The sequence below is a fragment of the Trichechus manatus genome, unplaced genomic scaffold, assembly GCF_000243295.1.
Source record: "Trichechus manatus latirostris isolate Lorelei unplaced genomic scaffold, TriManLat1.0 scaffold00317, whole genome shotgun sequence".
In the NCBI taxonomy this organism is placed as follows: domain Eukaryota; kingdom Metazoa; phylum Chordata; class Mammalia; order Sirenia; family Trichechidae; genus Trichechus; species Trichechus manatus.
Window position 1 is genome coordinate 396,312 of NW_004444253.1, and position 16,542 is coordinate 412,853.

Genomic DNA, 16,542 nt, shown 5'->3' on the forward strand with positions numbered 1-16,542 from the left:
CCCGGGTCTCTCCCATCAGAGGGGCACCCCGGGTCTCTCCCATCAGAGGGGCACCCCGGGTCTCTCCCATCAGAGGGGCACCCCGGGTCTCTCCCCTTAGAGTGGCACCCAGGGTCTCTCCCATGAGAGGGGCACCCCAGGTCTCTCCCCTTAGAGGGGTACCTGAGTTTCTCCCATCAGAGAGGCACCCCAGGTCTCTCCCCTTAGAGGGGCACCCAGGGTCTCTCCCATGATAGGGGTACCCAAGTCTCTCCCATACGAGGGGCACCCCAGCTCTCTCCTGTCCAGGCCCTCAGGAGTTTAGAACCAGCACTGGGCGGGGGGGTGCAGTTGGGGGCTGAACAAAGCTGAGCGAGGCAGCTTGTTTCTTCACTTGATGGTTCTCTCAGTCAACAGCAAGGCTGAACAGGTGAGTATCGGTTTCTAAAATGCCACAGAACCAACATCTTTTGAAAGCCTCTGTCAACCAGCCCTTTCTTCTGCTACTTCTCTCATGTGGCTCTCACCATCTGGGCCTCACTTGTACCACTTTTAAAGAAACAGAATATAAAAATTTAAAGGTGGAAGGGCCCTTGAATGTCATCTCATTCAACCTTCTGTGATCCATCTAAAAGGACAAAGGAGGCTTGCTGGAGGCCAGGAAGCTCAGTCAACAGATAGAGCTGTCTGTGGACACCTTCCTGCCTCTAAATCGAGCCACTGTGGGCGCAGCTAAGGCACTGACAGGATAAACCTGAGTATTATTTCCTCTTTACAGCCACATCTGTAACATCCTGAGCCCTCCAAATTTAAGAGTAAATTTAGGCTAATCAAGCACTTGGTGTTACAATCAATCTAGAAAGAAAGCAAGACACGACCATAGGACTTCACGAACTGGAGAGGGGCTGCCCCTCCATCTGGTACAAGACAGAGGAGAAACTGCTGCTGCTGCTGACGGACAGACAGGTCTAAGACCGACATTTCATTAGAGATGTAACTTCCTAAACTAAGTGGCTGAATCAAACCCCTCTAGTGTTGAAACCCTGAAAAGCTGGTATCTAAAGAATGGTTTGTTAAACCCCCGTAAAAAAACCAAACCCGTTGCCATCGAGTCGGTTCCGACTCATAGCAACCCCATAGGACAGAGCAGAACTGCCCCGTAGGATTTCCGAGGAGTGGCTGGTGGATTCGAACTGCCAACCTTTTAGTTAGCAGCTGTAGCCCTTAACCACTGCACCACCAGGGTTTCCTATAGTTGCCCACAAACCACAGCAGCAAAATCAATGTGGACTGTAAATAATTACAGGACTTTACATTTTCCCCACAAGCATCTTGTAGATTTTTCCAAAATAATGTGACCTTTCACTGATACAAATTAAGTGTTTTAAAAAGAGAGAAAGTGCAAGTGATCTTCAACAAGCCCTAGCGGTGTAGACTGATCCTGTACTTACCACACACCCAGCCCTGAGCCTGGGCTGCTGTCACATCAGTGGTTTAAAGGTCCAAAAACAGTATTAAACACAGATTTTATTCTATTATAAAATATGTCTGAGAACTATTAGTCCAACACTAAACCAAAAACCAAACCCACTGCCACAGAGTCGATTCCCACTCATAGCAACCACACAGGGTTTCCGAGGCTGCAAATCTCTATGGAAGCAGACTGCCACATCTTTCTCCCACAGAGCCGCTGGTGGGTTCAAACTGCAGACCTTTTGGTTAGCAGTCGACTGCTTTAACCACTGCGCTACCACTAATATTCCATATTTCAGACAATTAAAATTAGAATCAGAGAGCCCCATGATCCAAAATTATGTCACCCATGTGTACCCTAAACACTACCAAGCACAGAGCCCCTCCCCCAGGGATCCTACATTGGAATGTGCATGGCTCACGGGGTGCGGGGGGCACGACAAGGACACCCAAAGACACTGCCACCACCACATTCCGATCTCACAGGAGATGTTCACTACTTTCTTCTTCACTACAATCTTTTCAAGTGATCGGAGGAGTTTTCATACTTTCTATTTCTTCACTTGACCACTGTGAGTGACACAGCAAAAATATTTTGTATCAAGTCTATTAAGTCTCCTTCAATGAAGCATTTAATCAAATTTCCTATTAACAGCCACCAGGGGGCATCCTCCTAACACAGAGAAGGAAGCCAAGCTAACAAAGAGCCAAGATGGTGCCCGCCACATTACAGGCAGTCCCCAGGTTATGAACAAGATCAGTTCCTGTGTCTTTAAGTCGAATCTGTAGGTGAGTTGGAACAGGTGCAGATGGCTCTTACTAAGCCTGACTTTAGTGCGAGAAGAGGCTCAAAGCCTTTTCAATGATTTTAAAGTTGCATGTGCAGCAAGTGAAGGTGACTGTGAAGAAGACTTTGTTGTGAGCAGGGACCGGTTCGAGGCCTGGTGGCACAGTGTTTAAAGCACTCAGCTGCCAACCAAAAGGTCAGTGGTTCCAACCCACCAGCCGGTCTGCGTGAGAAAGATGTGGCCATCTGCTTCTATAAAGATTTATAGCCTTGGAAACCCTGTGGGGAAATTCTACTCTGTCCTGTAGGGTCACTATGAGTCAGAACCAACTGGACGGCAACGGTTTGGTTTGGTTTGGTTAGAGCTTGGCTCAATCTCTTCAAAACAAGGGCAAATTTACATAACATTAAAGGGCAAGTTCAAGTTGTCAGTAAGCCAGACATTCGTAACCTGGGGACTGCCTGTATTTCAGAACCGTGGTCACCTTCTACTTGTGAGGACAGAATCCCTTTGACACGCAGATCCAGAGAATCCAGGGGAACTTCCATGTATCCCATGCTGTCTCCGGGTGCAGTCTGCTCTGTGCTTCCTGAAGATGATTTATACGCCTCAGAACCTGCATTCGAAATGCACACGGTAAGACACTGTGCGCTCCGAGAGCCAGGAGAGCCGTCACAAAGAGGCTGTGCACAAGGGCCGCGTGCACAGGAAGTTCTAATTAAGCAATGTGGAAAACAGACCGAAATACATGGCCATCTAGGCCACGACGGTTTCACTGTCATTTTCTTTCTTGTGTATCATTTTGCTAATCCTCCATCTCCACGTAATAGTCATGGGGGTAGGAGGTGGGGGTACTGGCACGTAGACGCATCTTTCCCTGACGCTACCAGCTGGACAAGCGGATCAAATAATTAAGGAGATACATAAAAACATGGTACTCATATGCTTTGTGAACATTATTTTTAAAGTAAAGCAGAAATCTCTGACTTGCAGATTTGAAAGGACAGCTAGGAAGCTGGTGTCAGTGAGAAGGACCACTCTCCTGCCCACGTGTCTGACACTAGGGCTCACCAAACAGACCGGACTGGAGGGAGGGCCTGGCCCATCACATACGCTGCTGCTTAAGTCTGTCACAGACAGCAAGAAGACCTGTACGTAAATAAGGCCGTCCACTGATTCAGAAGCTTGTCAACTAAAAGTTGCAAAGACTTCTGGGACCTCCTCCCTCTATCCATCAAAGGAAAAGTACGCAGTGGCAGCAGGCCAGCCCATCCAAACTGCCCCAAAGGGCAGAAAAAAGTTTCACAAAGCTGGGTCTTCTACTTGAGCATTTATAAGGGTGACAGCATTTCACTGAGGAAGCCAGGAAGAAGTGTGCATTTGCACAGGAAAATTGCTAACAGCAAAGGGCAAACACCCGTATGTCACTGCTAAGCACTGACATCAGTATTATTTCATGGCCAGAAAAAAATGAACCATGATACAGACATGTGGCACCTAAAGCCTGTCAGTTTATGCCATATTCTGCACCTAGGTCTTAGATAGGACAGTCAGCCACCTTTGAGAAATCATCACCATCAACTGGAAGAACACAATGAGCCTTTATGCAATTTTAAACACTTGAAATACAGAAAGAAAATTCAAACTCCCGTTGAATAAACATTCAAGCATGCATTTTACATATTATAGCCATAGATGACAAAGATGAAATCTCTACCTCAAAAACAAGTTTATTCTTTAATCTACAAATGTTTTCGTCAGCCAACAGTAGAAGCTACCTCAGTTTTATGTCAATGGGCAGTCCTTGATAAAGAGAAATGGATAGTAACTGAAGAGCAAGTGAGGGTCACAGGTATGCACACGGGCCTGGATGGGTCACCCACCTCAACACTGCCAACCACACCCCCAGAATCTGCACACAGGACTGCTGGTCACTAACCTTCCCACAGCCACTACATTTCAGGGGAGATTTCCACCCATGTCCATTTTAAGAAAGTTACTTCTAGATTATGGAGTCTAGATGAACAGCTAAAATAAGTTTTCAAAAGAGAAAACCGCAGCATTGTGGCACTGGTGTAAGAGTAAGTACGTGCACAAATGTAACAGAACAGAGAGTACAGAGAAAGAGTCCCACACATATTGGTCAAACGATCGCCAAAAAGGCCCCAAGGTGATTCAACGGGGAAAAGTGTATTCAACAAACGGTGCCAGAAGAACCGTACATTTACATGCACACAAATGAACTCAGAGCCCTACCTCACAACACTTGAAATGGTCCGAGACATGTACGGGCTACTGTAAAACCTCAGGGAAAAACATGGGACAAAATCTTTGTGACCTAGGTCAGTCAAAGATTTCTTAGATGGGGCACAAAAAGCATGTAGTCTTAAAAAAAAAAAAATTGGTAAATGAGACATTGACAAAAATCTTAAAAACTTCTGCTCTCTTAAAACATTGTTCTGAAAATGAAAAGACAACCCACAGAGTAGGTGCAAATATCTGCAAACCATATGTCTCATAAAAGACTGTATAAAGAACTGTTACAACTCAATGAGAAGACAAACGACCTGATTAAAAAGTGACAAAAGATATGAAGACACACTTCACAAAAGAAGACATACAAACTCCGCAATCCCACGCCTAGGTACACACCCAAAAGACCTGAAAGCACAGACTCAAACAGATACTCGTACATTAATGCTCACTGCAGCACTATCCACAATAGCCAAAATGTTGTGTTATGGACTGAATGGTGTCCCCCAAAAAATGTGTGTTATAATTCCTAACCTCTATGCCTGTGGTTATAAATCCCATTTGGGAATGGGTTGCCTTTGTTATGTTAACGAGACAAGATTAGTGCAGAGTGTATCTTAAGTCAACCTCTTTTGAGATATAAGAGATTAAACATAAGCTAGCATGAAGAGATGCGATAGGACAGATGCCAAGACACATGCAGATCTCCAAGAAACCAGGAAGCAGAAGCTAAAGAGACAAGGACCTTCCCCCAGAGCCCACAGAGCTGGTGCACTGAATTTGGACTTCTAGCCTCCTAAACTTTGAGAAAATAAATTTCTGTTTGTTAAGTCACCCACTTGTAGTATTTCTGTGATAGAAGCACTAGATAACTAAGACAGAATTTGGTACCAGGAGTGGGGTGCTGCTCTAACAGATACTAAAACATGGAAGAGTTTTTGGAATTGGGTAATGGTTAGAGACTGGAAAGGTTTTAAGGTGCTTAATAGTAAAAGTCTAGATTGCCTTGAAGAGACTGTTGGTGGAATTATGGACGTCAAAGGTGATTCTGATGAGGGTCTAGCAGGAAGTGAGGAGAGCTGTAGAGAAATTTTCTACTGTCTTAGGGAATACATATGGAACTAGCAACAGAATGTTGCTAGAAATGTGGATGTTAAATGTGCTTCTGACGAGGCTTTAAAAGAAAATGAACACGCGACTGGACGATGGAGGAAAGGCGATGCTTTTTATGGAGTGGCGAAGAACCTGTCTGAATTATGTTTAAACGTTTGGTGGAAGGCGGAACTTGTAAGTGATGAACCTGGATATCTGGCTGATGAGATTTCTAAGCAAGATCATAAGGGGCTGCATGGTTTCTCCTTCCCGCTTATAGTGAAATGTGAAAGAAAAGAGATGGACTTAAAAATGAACTGCGCAAAATGAAAACAGAACTGAAAGATTTGGAAAATTCTGTTATACAAACTAAGGACACGTATCCTAGAATGTTCACCAAGGATGTGGCTACACAATCTTTCATTAAAGAGATTAAGCCTGTGACTGATGAATCTAACCAACTGACACAGCAGAAAACCCTTCAGCTTAGACCAAAGGGGACAGAGAACAAACGAAAGGAAAGAATGTTGTCTGCCTCTTGGAATTCTACAGGCAGGAAACACGTCAAAGAAGCTACATCTGTTGTCCTCCAAGAAAAGAAAAGGACCATCCCTGGAGCAGCTCAGAGATAAGCAGAACTGTTGGAAGGAGCACGGGAAGCAGGGATTTCTTGGTTTCAAAGGCTGGGCCATAGTCTCCTGAATCTCAAAGGATGGGGCCACAACCTTCTAGTTTCAAAGAGTCAGATTTTTGCCAACTCAGTTCCAAAGTATGGGGCCACCACCCAAAGGTGAGTGGGGCAGGGGAGGAAGAGGGTGCTGCCATACCCAAGGCGCAGAAAAACGGGGACTGCTGGGGCTGAGGGGGTAGGGTCGCCACTCAGATGGACTAGGAGAATGGGACTGACCAAAGCTGCTGGAGCACAGTTGTCAAAACTAGAGAAAGCAGAGTTGCTGTCCCAGTGGACCTGGAAGGCAGAGCTGAAGCCCAGGGCCTAGGGGCCTCTACCCGGAATACAGAGGGTGTGGCCAACACCCAGGGTCTAGAGGGCAGGGCCATTGCCAAGATGGCCTCAGAGAAGAGAGGACTACTTTCAAGACTTGAGAGCTAATGTAAATTTTTCTGCTAGATTTGGGACTTGCTTGGTGCCTGTTACCCTTCTTTCCCTCCAATTTCTTCCAACTGTAATGGAAATGTTTGCCTGTGCCTGTTCCACCACTGTATTTTGGAAATAGATAACTTGTAATCTAGATTTCACAGGTTTACAGAAGAAGAGGAATTTTGTCCCAGGATGGAATATGACTAAAGTCTCACCTGTATCTGACTTAGATGGTTCAGAAGATGAGATCTGGACTTGGAGTTATTTAAGACTTTTGGGAAGATGTGATGGGGTAAATGTGTTTTGCATGTGGGAAGGACATGAACTTTTGGAGGCCAAAGGGTGGAATGTTATGGATTGAATTGTATCCCCGAAAAATACGTGTTGTAATTCCTAACCTCGATGCTTAAGGTTATAATCCCATTTGGGAATGGGTTGTCTTTGTTAAGTTAATGAGACAGGATTAGTGTAGGATTTATCTTGAGTCAATCTCTTTTGAGATATAAAAGAGATTAAACAAGCAAGCGAAAGAAGCAGAGATGGGGTAAGACAGGTGCCAAGACACATGGAGATCTCCAAGGAACCAGGAAGCAGAGGCTGATGAGAGAGAGTCAACAGAAAGAGAAAGCCTCCCCTTGAGCCAGTGCTCTGAATTTGGACTTCTAGCCTCCTAAACTGTGAGAAAATAAATTTCCATTTGTTAAAGCCATCCACTTGTGGTATTTCTGTTATAGCAGCACTAGATGACCAAGACAGGGGGAAAACAACCTAAACGCCCATCAACAGATGAATGGATAAACACAATGTGGTACATACATACAATGGACGACTGCTCAGCCAGTGAAAGAAAGAAAGTCTGGATACATGCTACGATATGGATAGAGCTTGAAGAAATTATGCTGAGTGAAATAAGTCAATCACAAAAGGACAAATATTATATGACCTTACCCATATAAAAAGACAAGAACAGGCAAATGCATAGAGAACAAGGTTTCTTAGTGGTTACCAGGGGCAAGGGGAGGGGTGGTGGTGGGGTATTGCTTATGGAATACTGAATTTCTTACAGTGACGGAAAAATCGCACTGATTAAGGGCAGGGCTGCACAGCCAATTAACGTAACTGCTGTCAACAAGTTGTACATCTGTAAAAAAGCTGAATTGGCAAAAGTTTGTGTGATAGATACATTTTACAACGATGACCAAAAAAAGTAGCTGCTAAGGCTGCTGACATACAACCAAACACCTAATGGAATTTAGTTCCTTAGTTTGGAGGTTTAGGGTCATGGCTTCACGGGACATTCCAATTAAGTGGCCAAATAATGAGTTCAGTGCTTCTGTTCTATCTTTTGGTTCATTGCGCAGTGCCAGGATCTTATAAGCTTTCAAGCAGCCATCAAAGACGCAACAACTGGTCTCTATTTGCCTGGAGCAACAGAAGGAGACTCAGGAATGTTGCTGTTGTTATTAGGTGGCATCAAGTCGGTTCCGACTCATAACGACCCTATGCACAACAGAACGAAACACTGCCCAGTGCTGTGACACCCTCATAATTGTAGGAATAGGAGGAATAAGAGGAGGGAATGGAATGTATGGCTAATTGCCTCCACTGAACAACTGCCTCCTTTGCCATAAGACCAGAACAACTGGATGGTGCCCAGCTACCATTACTGAACATTTTAATCAAAGATCTTATAGAATAATCCTTATCAAAAGGGGAAAAATGCAGAACAGAATTTCAAATTCTCATGGACTCCACACTGGACACACAAGGTGGTGCACCCATCCACCCCATGTAATGTTTCTCGGCAATAAACAGGAACTTACTGATAGGTGCAACAACATGGATGGCTCTCAGAACAATCATGCTGAGTCAAAGAAGCCAGAGAGGAAAGAGTACATGCTGAGAGATTCTGTTCACACAAAATACCCTCGACGAGATGTACTGACACAGTGGCTGCAACAACGGGCTCAAGCAAAACAAGGATTGTGAGGACGGCACAGGACCGAGCAGTGTTTCGTTCTGTTGTACACAGGGTTACTGTGAGTTGGAACTGACTCAGCTGCATCTGACAACAACAACATCAATCTTTAGAGACACAAAGTGGACCAGAGGTTGCCTGAGGATGGGGAGACAGTGGCTGGGGAAAGGGAAAGACTACCGGGGGCAGCAGGGGCCCAAAGAGACTTTGAGGTGTCAGAGACGTTCTCTACATTGATTGTGGTGATACACAGAGGTTAAAATGCTGCGTCCCACCTAAATTTGGGGGGATACTTTCCCTCCCTGCACTCATTTAACAAGGTTAATTCCAGAACAAGAGACTCTGGCCAAAGGGCAGGTTCATGTGGGCACTCAGACAGCCAGAGCCAGAGTCCAGAAGGTGGCATGTGAACCAGCAGCAGCTTAGGGACAGTCTGCATGGGTCCACAGAGCACTGATCCCAACATCAAAGTAGGCTTGTCTGAAGGACACCTCTTTGGATCATATGAGTATCTCTAACAAAGTCATTTCAAACTTCTAACTGTAGAACCCTCTTTTCAAAGGAAACCCTAGGCAGAATCTCAACAGATAGAAATGGACTTCCCAGCTCAGCCTCCTTTGACCACTCTCCCATCCTGGGGTCCTTGGATGCTCCATGACTTGTAGAGGGAGGCGCCATTCCACTGTGAACAAGAGCAGGGACCCAGAGCTGGCGCCTACCTAGCTCTCCACTCTGCTTCTTCTTGTTCCTCCGTCGCCTCTTCCTGGCTGGTTTGATCCACGGGCTGTCAGTCTTCCCTTTCCTTTTGAGAAACTTCTTCTTAATGCTGGATTCAGAACTCTGGAGAACCAAATGGGCAGGTATATAAAAAGCAAAGCATGGGTGGTACTTGAAAGCAGAAAGTACTAGAAGTCAGTTTTTCTGCAAAATAAAATACTTGTTACATCCTGATTCTAAAAAATTAATTTCACTTTTAGACATTTTTCTAGGTCACATTCTTAAAGGTGCCCATGCTTTTCCCTAGTAAAAAAAACATCACTGCAAGCTCAGTATTTACAGAGGCGAAAAACCCAAGAAAATTAAAATGAAATGAATAAATATTATTTGAGTTTGGCACAAAAGAAAAAAAATTAGTTCTACTCAGGAACTAAATAAATAAGCTCAGTTAGAGAATTCACTTTAATCATATGCAGCCTCCATCCATCTTGCTCATGAGAAAAGAAACAATGTCTCAATCTGCTTCAGAATCTACGTCCAAATGAATTATCTATGTGGAGAACAAAGGAAAAGGTTGTAATTAATTTAGATGGTTTCTCAGTTATCTGAATCTAAAATCCAGATGCAGAAAAGGCATGTGACTGTCGTGAATCACAAACAGATGCCCAGCGGGAAACCCAGCCCCTTCTAACATTTGCAAGGGGAAGTTCTGAGTAAAATAAGATGGGGCTCTCATCATCCCTGCTTATTATGGGTATAAAGAGAAATTTAAGAAAATTTGTTCGACTGACAAAAAATAAACACTGTTGCAGCATACAAGCTCTCCACAGAAGGCCTTTCCGATAAACTAAGATTAGTAACTGCTACAGCTCAAGCGGACTCCAATGAAATGACCCCTGGTGGCACTTCTTGCTGTCAGGAGTTATCACAAGGAAGCTTCACTGTGCCCGCTCACCTGGCCTCTCCTCACACGCCGCCTCACTGTGCCCGCCCGCCTGGCCTCTCCTCACACGCCGCCTCACTGTGCCCGCCCGCCTGGCCTCTCCTCACACGCCGCCTCACTGTGCCTGCTCACTTGGCCTCTCTCGTCACACGCTGCCTCACTGTGCCTGCTCACCTGGCCTCTCCTCACACACCGCCTCTCTGTGCCCGCTCTCCTCACACACCACCTCTCTGTGCCCGCTTGCCTGGCCTCTCCTCACCACCTTCTGTGCCCGCTCTCCTCACACACCACCTCTCTGTGCCTGCTCGCCTGGCCTCTCCTCACACGCCACCTCACTGTGCCTGCTCGCCTGCCCTCTCCTCACACGCCGCCTCTGTGCCCGCTCGCCTGGCCTCTCTCGTCACACGCCGTGTCACTGTGCCTGCTCGCCTGCCCTCTCCTCACACGCCGCCTCACTGTGCCTGCTCACCTGGCCTCTCCTCACACACCGCCTCACTGTGCCTGCTCACCTGGCCTCTCCTCACACACCGCCTCTCTGTGCCTGCTCTCCTCACACACCACCTCACTGTGCCCGCTTGCCTGGCCTCTCCTCACACCCTGCTTCACTATGCCCGCTCACCACAGCCTTACTTCACAGCACCATGCCTGACACTGTCTATGCATTCAGTCCAGCTTCACCTACACCATCCATGGAGGGCCACTTTATCATAGGCCCCTTGGCCCTGCCTTGTGCTGTCTCCTTCACCACTCCCTGAGCTGACACCGCAGGCTGCTCTCGTCTATGTGCTTTGTCTCATTTTAGGACTCCTGGCCCTAAAGGTTTTCCCACAACCCAGGGAGCAGCTCTCAGGGTCCTGAGAGTGGGTTACCAAGTCAGACTCGTCCCCATCTTCCTCCTCGTCGCCGGTGTCCGCTGACTCTGGCTCCTCCTCTGACTCGCCGTCCAGCTGACCAGGTAGCCAAGACGACAAATCAGACAGAAAACAAACACCAATTAGAGCTCTTGGTGGCAGAAGATTTGATCAAAACCAGATTTAAAAACCCTGGCTGTGAGTGCTGGAGGTGCATACAGATGGCTACACTCTGTCCACTCTCTGGGCTGAGCACATACTCCACTCTGACCACGGCCGTGGCAGAGGAGGAGGCCCCCCAGGGTGCGCCTCACAGGTGCCCTCCACCGTGAGTCTTCAGGACCTGGACAGGCCGCTCCTTTACCGCACTTGTCCCAGAGTGAGTCTGTGCTCTGGTCTGCTGGTGGCTCCCTGGGGGGCACTTCAGTCAAGCTGGTCAACTGTGCCCTCAAGATTCTACTACACGTGTGGTATAATCCAGTAAGAAAGCAACAAAACAAACCATACAGTCAAGATTTTCAGAGCACATAAAATAACATAAAATGCAAAGCCTTCAACCCGGCTGGACAACTCCTGCTGATACCTTCTGAGGTCCCCTTCCACCCAATGTTCAGGCACACCTGGGCTTGAACGGGAGAGTGCTTCATTTCTGCACAGATGAAGCCCATTACAGACACTAGTATTACTTTTTTCTAATGAACAACGTTTTGGAGTTCTTCTCTCATCAGAACAACAGAGATATCTGATTTGCCTGCTGAATTCATCTTTTCTATCCACACAGGTAATACATGCAAATATTCTCAAGACAAAGACCCTAAACACAAGTGACTCCCACTCCTGCTGCACCACCTCCCCGAGGTAGGAACGCCAGCTCTTTCCCACGCCCACGTGCGCACCGACATGCACTCCTGGTGTATGGCTCCAGGAGGGACCAGCCTGGTTCTGTGGGTGTTCTAAATGCCACAGTGGGGACCCTGGTGTTCACCAGTCCCTACAGTACTGAGGGGACCAGTGTGGCCACTTGCTGTCATACCGTGGCTGCGTGCTAGACAAGCCAAGGTCCTCCAGGACATCCAGACAGATAAGCGCTGTTTTCTACAGGGCAAACACCTAGACATGGGTTCCCAAGTCACAGGGGACGTCCCTAGAATTGTGAAGAGTGTCGCATTGACACCGCCCCCAGCAATGCTGCCAACGCCCTCAACGGAGTCGCCAGCCCTATAGTGGTAACTCCCTGTTATTGAACCTTCATGTCCCTATTACGAACGGACTGCTATTTTCTGTTTCCTGTTATATAAAATGCTGAAATTTTGCAGTCAAACCTGGTCTTTTCCTTCGTGGCTCTGGGTTTGTGCCTACACTGGAAGGACTTCCTCCCCTGGAGATTAGAAGAATCGTTTTCTGCATCTTCATCCGCAGTTCAGTACTCTGTGTGACCACTTTAAATCATGTGGTATTTCTTTATTAATAGAGCTTTGTTGAGATATAATTCACATGCCATAACATTTACCATTTTATAGTATACAACTGGGCAGTTTTAAGAATAGTATAGTTGTGCAACCATCACCATTACCAACTAATTCAAGAATGGAGCTTACTTTTGTATACACCATTAGGCAAGAGTCTACCTCTAATTTTTCCTGTAAGATTAGTCAGTTGTTCCAATACCATTCATTAAAAAGTTCACAATCCCTTGCCAACTAAGAGAAAACTGTACTCTAACCATAAACTCCATATACAAACAGATTTATATAAAATGCTATGAATCCCCCATCCCATTCATTACACTCACTTTTTATTCCTGCACATATCCAACCTCTGTTAGTTACTTCATAGCGTGTTTTGACAGTCAGCAATCCAATCTTCACTCACTGCTCTTGCTCTATAAAATCCCCTGACTCTACAGGAACCCAGACCTCCATGTAACTCTAGACATCGCAGTTCTGTAAAAAGTCCTGTTTGGATTTTGATGGGAACTATTTTGAATTTATGGATAAACTTGGGGATAACAATGGATCTTCTCATTCAGAGAAATAATGGGTCTATCCATGGACTTGCATATTTTTTAACCTCTTTCAGTAAAGTTTTACAGTTTTCCTCTTCTAGGTAAGAGACATTTTTTATTGAATTTATTCCTACATACCCTGGTAATATTAAAGAATTATAGCAAATTTTTTAGGTGTGCTATTGTGATTTTGTTTTTCAGAGTCCTTACCTTTCAAAGACACAGTCCAGGTATGGACAGAACAGGACTGCCCAAGTGCCATTAACTGCTCCCTGTGCTATTTTCCGGTAATGTTTGTATAACTTGGCTTTTCTAGTAACAAGAAGTTAAAAATATAGGTAGACATTTATTGATTTAATCTACACTTTTGTTGTACCTTTTCTAAATGGTTATTGCATCTCTACAGGAACACGAGTGAATTTTATGTCCAGATCACAGGTAAGTCCACCTCATTAGCTATAATAGGTTTTCGGTTCACATTCCTGGATTTTTAGGTAGATGATTACTTCCTCAGCAAACACTTCTCTCGAGCTCTTTTAAATATGAATGCTTCTCTCTTGTTAACAAGAACCCCAGCCCCACAGTGTTAGTGTCAGGGTGAAGTGGCAGCCCCTTTTTATTACTAGTGTTAGAAATGCTCTGTGTCATCATCAAATAGAACGTTTTGAGGAGGATTATGAACCTTTACTCAGTTCTTAGGAGTTTTCATTTCACTGGGTGGTTGTTTTATTTTAAACAAGACTCAACGATGAAACTCCCAATTAAATATGGCAGACTGACAATACAGTTAACAACACATCTTTCGGAAATTCCCGTAAGGAGATTATAAAGGAGAGAATAAGGGTTACTCAACAAAGGGTCACTTCATAACTGTACATAGGAATAAGGTATAAATTAAAAACCCCAAGGGACTTGAAAACAGAAGAAGGGCTAACAACTGACATTCAAGGGAAAACAACAGAAATGGAAGTCTGAAGCACAGTTGAATTGAGAGAGTAGCACCCTAAATGAGCCAGGAAGAGGACAAAGAAGCTGCAAGGAGGGGCTGCTTCCTAGGTGTCCTCAGCAGATGGGACAAGGACGGCAGGCACAGAGCTGCCCCCACCCAGCCTCCCACAGGCCCTGCAGATCCCTGAAACAGCAAGGACAACTGGGCACCAGCCTAGCTGCCTGCTTTCTGCTAAGGGAGAGCCCACTCCTCCCCAGAATGAGCACCTTGCCCATTGCTACTTGACAAGTCCTTGAATGGCTTAAAATTCAAAGGGGTAGACAAGTAAGAGCGATCAGCAGAATGAAAAGCCAAGTCCCCACGTGAAGACACCAGGTTAGCTGCACACATAACATGGGTACGTTTCCAGATTAAAGACTACCTGCAGAATGATTTGTAAACAAGGACATAAACTAAAAAAATCCACTGCCATCGAGTTGATTCCAACTCATAGCAACCATATAGGACAGAGTAGAACTGCCCCATAGGGATTCCAAGAAGCACCTGGTGGATTCGAACTGCTGACCTTTTGGTTAGCAGCTGAGCTCTTAAATCACCACTCCACCAGGACTCCAATGTGCCAACAACGCTCCTGAAACAAAGACATACAACCCAATAAAGAAACAGTTGCAACTTGAACAGTCACAAAAGAAGGGAACCCAATGGCAGGTAAACATATGAAAAGGTAAGGCAAATTAAAACTACAATGTAGCACACTCCCTAGAATGGCCAAATTTACACAATAACAATACCAATTTTGTCTAGGAGGTAGAACAGCTGGAACTCTCACAAACTGCTGGTAGGAATGTAGGTCAGCGAAACCACTCTAGAAAACTGACAGCATTTCCTAATGCTGACATATGACATGGCAATTCCACTACTAGGTACGTACCAGGAAAAATATATACACACATGGAAATAAATACAAATGGCAGACAAGCACACTCCACATCATTAGTCATTAGGGAAACCCAACTCAAAACCACAATGACGTATCACTTCACCCCTACTAAGATGGCTACCATCGAAACAACAGAAAACAGGCGTTAGCTAGGAGGCAGAGAAATGGGAACTCTCTTCCACTGCTGGTGGGCGTGTAAAAGGTTGTAATGTTCACTGCAGCATTATTCACAATAGCCAAAAGGTAAAAGCAACCCAAGTGCCCCTTAACAGATAAATGGATAAACACAATGTGATACATACATACAACGGGGTATTACTCTGCGAAGTGAAAGAACTGAGGTCCTGGTGGTGCAGTGGTTTAGAGCTCGGCTGTTAACCAAAAGGTCGGCAGTTCGAGTCCACCAGCTACACCTTGAAAACTCTATGGGGCACTTCTACTCTGTCTTTATGGGGTCACTATGAGTCGGGATACACTCAACAGCAATAGGTTTTTTCCTGGTAAGTGAAAGGACTAAGTCACAAAAAGACAAATATTGTATGATCCTTCTTGTATAACGTATTTAAAATAGGCAAGTGTATAGACACCAAAGTTTATTAGTGGTTATCAGGGGCAGGAGGGAGGGTCAAAAGGGAATCACTGCTTAGGGGGCACTGAGCTTCTATTAAGGGTGACAGAAAAATTTGGGAATGGATAAGGGTGATGGCTGAACATTATGAATGTCATAAATGTCACCAAGTTATATATGTAAAATATGTTGAAATGACAAACATTGTCATATGTATACTCATCACCATTTAAAAATAAAAAAAGATAAGTAGTGATTTAGGAAATAATATTGGAGTTATTATTCCCTCTCCTTGAGCATGGAGAATATGACCCAGCTGGAGCTGGGCTCACAACTGCTCACAAGGACTCACAAGGACACATCAACTGGGCCCTGAGGTGTAAAGACAGTAATTAAGATAATCTGGGAAAACATCTTTTAGGGAAACTTTCACATAAAGCTGATCAAACACAACACAAAAGACTTTCCACTTTTATCTCTTTCTATCAGCATTTAGTGAATAGGAATTTGTAGGACCAATGAAGACCCTCCAGACTCTAATTACTGAAACCTGTACCAATGATTGTTAAGAAAGACAATTCAAAATGTAGGATCACAGTTTCTAGCCAATCTGAAAAGGCTAAGCTTTCAATGGTTTTGCCCATTTGTAATGTTAATATATACTGATGGCTCTGTAACTGTTCTTTGGACTCAGGCAGACATGGCTGTGGCAGCATGCCTGTCCGTCTTCCCACTCTTGCCTATTCTGTAATATTCTCTGGACTCAGGCAGACATGGCTGTGGCAGCACACTTGTCCGTTTTCCCATTCTTGCCTATTCTGTAATATTCTTTAGACTCGGGCAGACATGGCTGTGGCAGCATGCTTGTCCGTTTTACCACTTCTGCCCTTTTGAATGAATATATGCC

At 45.1% G+C, this 16,542-nt stretch overlaps 1 protein-coding gene across 6 annotated transcripts in view; it reads right to left on the reverse strand.

Annotated features, from left to right (window-relative positions):
• EHMT1 (euchromatic histone lysine methyltransferase 1) overlaps nucleotides 1-16,542 on the reverse strand; it is a 231,313-nt gene that overhangs the window by 78,325 nt on the left and 136,446 nt on the right. For all 6 annotated transcript variants that reach the window (XM_023725491.1, XM_023725492.1, XM_023725490.1 and 3 more), the window contains 3 exons: nucleotides 11,192-11,269; nucleotides 9,382-9,502; nucleotides 2,725-2,856 (listed from right to left, as the gene is read on the reverse strand). In XM_023725491.1, coding sequence (XP_023581259.1) covers nucleotides 2,725-2,856; nucleotides 9,382-9,502; nucleotides 11,192-11,269 — 331 coding nt within the window. The remainder of the gene's footprint in view (nucleotides 1-2,724; nucleotides 2,857-9,381; nucleotides 9,503-11,191; nucleotides 11,270-16,542) is intronic.